Raw genomic sequence first — 8,077 nt, forward strand, 5'->3', positions numbered from 1 at the left:
CTGGCGGGTGCCCAGGAGGTGACCCAAGTGCCACCGCCACCCGTGATGGGGACGTGTCCCACCTCCGCCGGCCGGAGGGTGACTTCCCTCTGGATTTGGATCTGGGCTTTTCTCACCGGCAGCTGGAAGCGGTGTTGTGGCCGTACAAAATGTACTTGCAACTCAAAACAACTTAAATATAGCTTGTGCGGTCAACTGCTGTGGCCGTCTTCCCACAGGAGACCTTTACCTGCGCTTGATGTGGCGGGTTTTTTTTTTAGTGCCCATGTAGTTGCTGGTAGTCACATGAGTTATCCAGATAGTTGATAACACACTCAGCTGCTCTTTTCCTAACCCGGTGGGTTTCTGTAGCTGTAAATAAAAATACACGCCTTAACAAATGGGTGACTTTTCCAGTAAGTACACATATGGTTTACTGGTATTTTCTGAAAGGTGTAATCGATACGCAATTAACGCTTTAAGGCCGGTATGATGAGCAATGTATTGTTTTTATGGTTGTGTCTGGGGAGTTTGGAAGCGATCGTGCAACTGTTCTTAGCGAGCGTTTGTCGGAGCGCAGGACAAAGTAGGTGAGAGAAGGAAGGGTTTGTATTTTTCTGCTACCTCTGTAATGCTGAAGTAAAACACAGCTGGAAAGCTGCTTAGCAGTGCTTGAGAGAGCAGCAGATGTAAAGAATCTCTGCAGCAAAATACCACTTTATGCTAATTTAAATGCAAGAGCGTAGGGGAAATCTGTGTTTATGAAATGATCGAATAAGAGAAGGGGACAGACGCATATAGAAAATGTTGCAAATGTGTGTAAAGTGGAGAATACTAGTCAAGAGCAGCTGCTTCGTTGCAACGTGGCATAGGGTTTATGTGAAAGATTCAACAGTTTAAGAATTCCAGTTGGAAGCTGCAGAATTTCTGTAATCTCTTGGCAAGAAGTTCAGTTAATGAAATCGGAGCGGCACTGTAAAAATTAACCTTCTTTTTCTGTTTTGCCAGTGGCGGCACCTGACTTGCTGGATCCCAAATCGGCCACTCAGAACTCCAAACCGAGATTATCATTTTCCACCAAGCCTACAGTGCTCTCTTCACGGGAGGAAAGTGATTCAGCTATTAATGTTATGAAATGGAAGACAGTCTCAACAATTTTTCTGGTGGTAGTCGTGTACTTAATAATTGGAGCAACAGTATTTAAAGCCCTGGAGCAGCCTCATGAGACCTCCCAGAAAACCACCATTGTGATTCAGAAGCAGACGTTTGTATCTCAGCATTCCTGTGTGAATGCAACAGAGCTTGATGAACTGATTCAGGTAATCCATACCAAACCCTTGCCACCATGCCTTAGAGGAACAAATTACATATGGTAGCACTGCTGTGATAAAGGGGAAAAACTTCATTAGCAAGGCTAATGGCTAATAGCAATGAGCAATGGCTGAGCCATGTAACAAGTGTTAAGACCAAAAGTTGAGCAACAGCATTTTTGTGCAAAGCCACACGGTTGAAAAGCTATTGCTGTTTTTAGGTCCAGTACCCTTGGTACACAGCCTTTTCACTGAAACCTCCCATTATGCTAATGAAATGATTATTCGTCAGCAATATATACAATTAATAGTTCACAAAGGAATTGATATATTGATCGTGCCTTACCAGGTCTGTCAATATTTGAGATGCCTAATTCTGAGGAAGAAAATACACCGTCCATTGCCTTAAGGGACTTCTAATTTACTGTGATTGTATCAAGCTAGCTTTCCTTCCAGCTGTATGTTTCTTTTCATTGATTCTGTTTTAAGCAGAGGAAAGTACCACGGACTTGCTATTTTGATCTTAAATCTCAATTTTCTCCGCTTTTAAAGGCGCATCCACAACTGATGTACATTGGTGTGTTCCTACTAACATGACTTTACCCTTGCAGGTCACCTGCCTCAGAAGCACGGGAAATATTTATTTGCCCTAGCACAGAACTAGATCCAGAGCCTTAAGAGGCCCTCTCCAACTTAAATCCCATGTTCCCATGTTCTTACGAATAGCCAGTGGCACTGCAGGCAACAGCAAGGGGCTGCCAAGTAATGTCAATTCTGGGGATGAGACCATGAAACGGGAGGCTGGAGTGAACAGCCAAGAGCTGGCAAGGATTGACCCCTTCATTAACAGTAGCCATGGGCCTGTCTGGGTCTGCAGAGGTGGGACACTGGAGAGCAGGAGCATGCCAGTCGCATGGGCAGCAAAGCTTCTGGAGGTGGTTTTTGACAGCAGGTCTGGCTGGGAGTTCAGAAGTTGATTTTGCCTCTCTAGAGACCAATCTGCCTTGAGCATCAGCGTGGACACCTGTTTTTTTGCAGTTTTAAATTCAGAGCTCTGATGAACCGAGTTATTTTTATGGCACACTACTTCTGAATTTTAAAGGCAAGCTGTGAAAATGTCTTGTATTTTGTGATTTCTCCCCTGCCTTTTTGCTTGAAATGTGTTCCAAAGCTGCCACCCTTTCAAGGACTGCCAGGCAGCTCCTACCTCCATGTGTCCTGACTCGGCATGCCCGAGGAGGTGTTCTCAATGTGAATTTTGATGCTGTGTAATAACTGTGTTTCAGTGGTTTTACCAGCAGAATGTGAGAGAATCTTTCAGAGAAATATACACGCACATTTTGATTAAAACATTCTCTTGCAGGTAGTATAAATATCCCCATATGAGATTTTTAGGTCAGATCCTGTACTTGTGAAGATAAAAATAGAAATTTTTTCAGCAATATTACCTTGCATCATGTATGAGATGGTCCTTAAGGCAAAAACTGTTGAAATTTGCTCTGGAGTACTTAGATACTTTAGCATTTATGATTCACTACCCAGAAGCACAGATTGGTAATAAAAAAACACTTCATCAGCATTCAGCGCCCATTTGATGTTCTGTATAAAATAAAGGACAGTTTCAGTACAATTACCAGAGCACAGATACCCGTATCAGCATTAGCTCCCACCTTCGCTGGTGATCTTGGCATGACCAGAAAGACACAGGCTTGTGAAGCGTGGGTCACACAGCCTCCCACAGCACGTGGATGAGGGATGGTTGTGGGAAGAGTTTGCTCTGCTTGTTGTTGGGGTAAACGGAAAACTTAATTTCTCCTTGTTCCCTTCTGCTTCTCTGTGAAGAAGACCACCACGACGTGGAGGTAGGAACGTGCTGTTACGCTCCTTGTATAGGAGGAGAGCTGAGGCATAGGGAGCCTGGTCCTACAAGCGCCTGTGGGTGCCTTTCTTTACGCAGAATAAGCGATAACAAATTACAACACGTTGCTTAAGGGTCAGGAATTAAGTGACTTGCCCAAAGTAAAATAGGAAATCAGTAGTAAAGCGGAGTCTCAAATCCATTTTTCCAAGTCTAGGCTGCTACCCTAACCATGGGGTCCTATTTCTTCCCTACTTACTGCTTTGTCACAGAAGCTAAATTACTGGGATACATTTTGTCTCTCTGGGTTTATGTCTATAATACAGTGTTTCTTCAGTTTTTGTTGTATGTCTGTATGAATAAAAATAAATAGTGCATGTGAGGAAAAAGTAAATGATATTTAAGAATTCACTGAAAGCTATAAAACTGAAAATTAATATGTACTAGTGTGGTAGGAAGCTGGAATGGTTAGTGTGTGTGAAGAAAATTACAGAGCTTTAAGACTGTAATGTCTTCTTTAATCAAGTATTTACCTTGAGTCAAACTGTGATGACATTCATTATAAACTTTTCCTTTTGAACTTAGTGCTCTGGGATTCCAGAAACTGGTTTGGCTCTGGTTCGTGCTAGGCATTGCTCAAGGTGCTTATCATGCTCGGCTTCTTCAGTCTCCACAACTTCTGAGCTGCCATTTAACCCTTACTCTGAAGCAGGCTTGACTATTCCAAGCCCGCTAACCGCCAGTACAATGTGCAGCGCCTTAGTCAGGTGAACAAATTAGGGAGACTGGTTTGAGAGCACAAATTCGGCTAAAAAAACTGGCACAAGGGGAATGAAAGGCCAGTTGGCTAGCACCCAGGGGCCATCTATTTTCCATCACCTTTGCTAAAATCTTCCCTTTGCCACAGAGCTGATTACAACACGGAGTGGTGTGCTTCTGTAAATGCACACAGGAGAGGGAATTTTCCCTTCCCGTCTTCTCCATCCTTATTTTATCTCACCAATCACCAAAAACCTTCCTGGCATAACAGTATATACTGTTGCCAGCTTCTCAGCGCACACAGCTTTATTCCCTGGGTTTCAAAGTCCTGAAACTATGTATTTTCACATTGATTGTGTGGCTCCTCTAGGTGTACTCAGTGAGAATTATACTTTTATAGACTTTATGTATTTTGTATACACGTGAAACACGGGGCAATGCAGAGCTGCTATGCAGCATCGAAAATGTGCAAAGTTAATGAAATGGAGTGCCCTGATGATGACAGCCAAGTAGCCTCAGCTGTCTCAAAAAAATGACCTGGGTTTTCCCTAACTTTTCAGCCCAGTCCAGCGGCATTGTTCCTGGGTTGACAAAGAGGTGGTCTTCACGACCTTCTCCGTCTCTGACTTCCATGGTCCAGTGCTGCAAATCTCTTTCAGTCTAAACCACTTCAGTTACTTGTTGCTTCCCTGTAATAAAATATACCTGCAATGAACAACAGCAATGTATGATGCATCAGATCATGTACATCATGATACTTCCAGATACATCATTTTTTTGGATACTTTGTGAACACTTCTATTTAGTACCATACTTAAAATGTGCAAAAAGTCACGCAGAGCATATCTGTACACCCAAGAGGCCATTTTTCCCAGGCAATTTCAACTCCTTTTACTGTAGCCTGAAGCCGGTCTCACCAACAATATGAAGTGGATCACTGCATGCTGTACACAACAGTGCTGAGGTGGGCAGTGCCCAGCAGCCGGTGGTGGTATATCTAAATGTACAGCTAGAGAAATATCCCAGGAGGGGAGCTGGTGAACGTACAAACACTACCTCGGTGAGTCTGATGAGGATACAACAGACCAGCAAGCTGTGCATGGCCTGATGTTAAACTTGGTTTTTTAAAGTTTTAGTTGGAAGGTCTTGAAAGGATATCAGTTATTACAGATGAGAAAGCATTGGTTTGGTGAAGCTTATATATAATGTCTAATACATTATGAAGCTGTAGAAAGGGATGTGGCCAGACACTTCACTACTATTCCTTCTTTAGCAAGAGAAAGAACTCTTGCAAATTCATCATGGATGGTGTTTTGGTCTCTCTGTCCATGCCTGCTCTCAACTTGGCCCTGCCATGCAATGCAAAGTAACTGCCAGGTGCCAGAATAAAAGAGTAAATGCAGTTCAGCCTGTGTGGATTTTATGTATATGTGACAAAAATATAAACTTGATCTTCATTTACACTAGGGATTTTTTACATCTCACATGTAACAGGTTTTTCCCCACCACTGAGGTCTTTGTTGGCAGAAGCTGGTAGAAACCTGGGAGTAATCCAGCTATATGCACACAAATAACAATAAGCATTAAAAAAATTAAAAAATTCTCTAATTAGAGAACTTGTATCTTGTTATTTTAATCTAATTCTAGTTCTCTTTTAGTGTGTTGACTATTCCCTATAGCAAGCTTGCCACTAAACACTTGAAAATGTCGGAGACTGTTTCCAAACTCAGATGCACAAAGAGTATTGCCAAGTACCTAGAAAAATCTCCCGCTGTATTTATGCCCCTGTGCATAGGAGCAAATATAAAGAGACCTTAGGTTGCATTGCTGATGTCTTCCTGCAGTGCTGTGCAGCCATGAAATATGTGTATATACCTTCATGACATCTCCTGGGGTTAAGAGTTTGTCTCTGGGGATGGGTGAGCCTGACTGAATATGATATCCAGCAACTTTGCAAAGTTGTCATTATTGTTGTTTCCTACACCTCATTCCCTCTATAGGCCGTTCTATAGAGGGAATGAGGTATATGAAATAACAATGAATTTGCTTTCCCCCTGCCCAGAACTCGTGTTGTTCCTAGGAGGTAAGGATTTCACCAGTATTGCGCGTTGTGGGATGTCTTAGCAATGAGAGACAAATATTTGTCCCCCTGCCAAAGAGAAAGCTGATTAAAAAAAAGAAAAGAGCTTTTTATGTAAATATCACCCAATTATATATTGCTCAGCAGTTATGTGTTGACCTTTATAAACCGAAATGGAAAAAAAATTCCTTTTAATCCCCAAGCATCAAGTTGTTTCATGTATTATTTTTGCATACAAAAATTTATAATTTTGGCATACAAAAATTTGAAATAAGACAAATTTCGGTTATATTATTTAAAATATCTAGAGTGTCCCAGCAAGCTGATGTGAGTCATTTTAGTTATCTTAGTGAGTCAATTCTGAAACTTAAAAAAGAGTTTTCAAGTAAAGGTATGCTGAAGCTTAAGTTAATAACATAACATACCTCATTTCTGGTTCCTTTAGCAGAAAGGAATATATATTCAAATATATTTATCCTGAAAACCCTAACAAGTGGAAAAAATAATATCACACTAAACAGCACAATCTTTTAATGCGTTCCAAGTGCTGTTTGTGGTAATTTTTGTCTTATAAAGCTTTCATTTCGAAATCTGAACAAGTTTTCAGGGTCCTGCACCAAGCTGTCTCAGCAATAAAGGACTCTATAAGAGGTTTAAGTCCAGCCCCTTTCAGGCTATGTGGCTTCTTCTGAAAACTGAATGCCCACAAAAATGTGCTTGCATTTAAAACAAAAAAAAAGAATTAATGAACCACCAGGATTAGCTGAATTGACCTTGATCCCACAAGTTGATCTCCTTGTGTTCTGCCTGGGCTTGTGGTTAACGTGAGGAGAACAGCACTCCGTGCTGGGGTCCACAGTCATGTCCCATGCCTGTTTTCATCTTACTTTTGCATCAGCTACATTCTTCCTTTTCTTTTTATCTCCCTTGAGGAAAACTGTGGTTTTTTCTTTATCTCTCTTGAGGAAAGCCTGACACAGTTATGAATGACATGGGAGCAGTGTTTGTTTCATCATCTGGGCATCACCGGAATGTCATCACGGCTTCCTATGTGATCAAATTCTTCTAAAAATATTTTACTTTAAAATCTATGTTTTCCATGGCTTCATTTTTATAGTTCAAGGTAGCTAGCTACATTAAGTTGCACCTCCACCAGTAGCTGATTTTGTGTCTTTTTCATAGCGTTTTTTTTACAGCCTGCATTGAAGCCCCAAGAAACTAATTTTTCTGCATCCTCAGGAATATGTTGTTTTATTTCAGCCGGACAAGCTCCTTGAGCTGCAACCTCTCTGATTATGTAGAAAACTGTTAAAATAAATAAGTGTAAATCCTTCTTTCTCTCTCAGAGATTAGAGGGTATTTGAACTTGCTGTATCATTTGGGGACACAATAAATCACAGAGATGCAAAGATCTTGTCTTCAGACAAATCTGAAATTTATTTAGACAAATTTAAAATTTATTAGCTAAGCCTATTAAGCTTGAATGAAATTTTATTCATTCTTTGGATCACAACATTTATAGACGTTCTCAGTCCTGTGAGCTGTAGCTTACGGGTCCTCTAAGCCGGAACTTTTTGAGGGAGCCTGAATGTACCAGTTTAAATCCTAAATATTCCTAGTCTCTCCCTTTTGCAATTCCTTCCAGCCTCTCCAAAAGGAAGCAGGAACCATCCCATGTCTGTATCCTAACCTGGCAGCAGCAGGTGTTTATGCTCTGTAAACCTTAAGACCTTGAAAAAATTGATAGGCCGGCATAAAAGAAATGGATGCTGCAGCATATTTTATTTGTCTGGGGATCCAAAATACCACTGCATCAGTTTTCTAATGTACTGTCTGCGTTTCAGACATGAAGCTTACGACAAATTGCAAATGCCAGCAGCAGAGCTGCCCTTTGACGGTGTTTTCAAAGCAACATGAAATGAGTGACTTTTAAAGTAGTTAAAACATGAAGCGCAGGAACTGTAGCTTGTGTTGTTACCCTTCGCGTACGTCTGTCCTTAGTAGGGTGTCTGCCCGCCAAAGCGCTCCAGCTTACCTATCCTTAACTTTAAGTATACAGGTAGTCCTAACGGTACAGTAGGATCCTGTTTC

At 41.3% G+C, this 8,077-nt stretch overlaps 1 protein-coding gene across 1 annotated transcript in view; it reads left to right on the top strand.

The window, feature by feature from the left end:
- Window positions 1-992: 992 nt before the first annotated feature.
- The window catches only part of KCNK2 (potassium channel, subfamily K, member 2), a gene marked incomplete at its 3' end in the record, with an annotated part of 59,303 nt that continues 52,218 nt past the window's right edge, over window positions 993-8,077 (top strand). Inside the window, exon 1 of the mRNA XM_010286882.1 lies at window positions 993-1,298. Within this exon, the coding sequence (XP_010285184.1) occupies window positions 1,110-1,298 (189 nt within the window). The remainder of the gene's footprint in view (window positions 1,299-8,077) is intronic.

The sequence above is a fragment of the Phaethon lepturus genome, unplaced genomic scaffold (assembly GCF_000687285.1).
Source record: "Phaethon lepturus isolate BGI_N335 unplaced genomic scaffold, ASM68728v1 scaffold19345, whole genome shotgun sequence".
In the NCBI taxonomy this organism is placed as follows: domain Eukaryota; kingdom Metazoa; phylum Chordata; class Aves; order Phaethontiformes; family Phaethontidae; genus Phaethon; species Phaethon lepturus.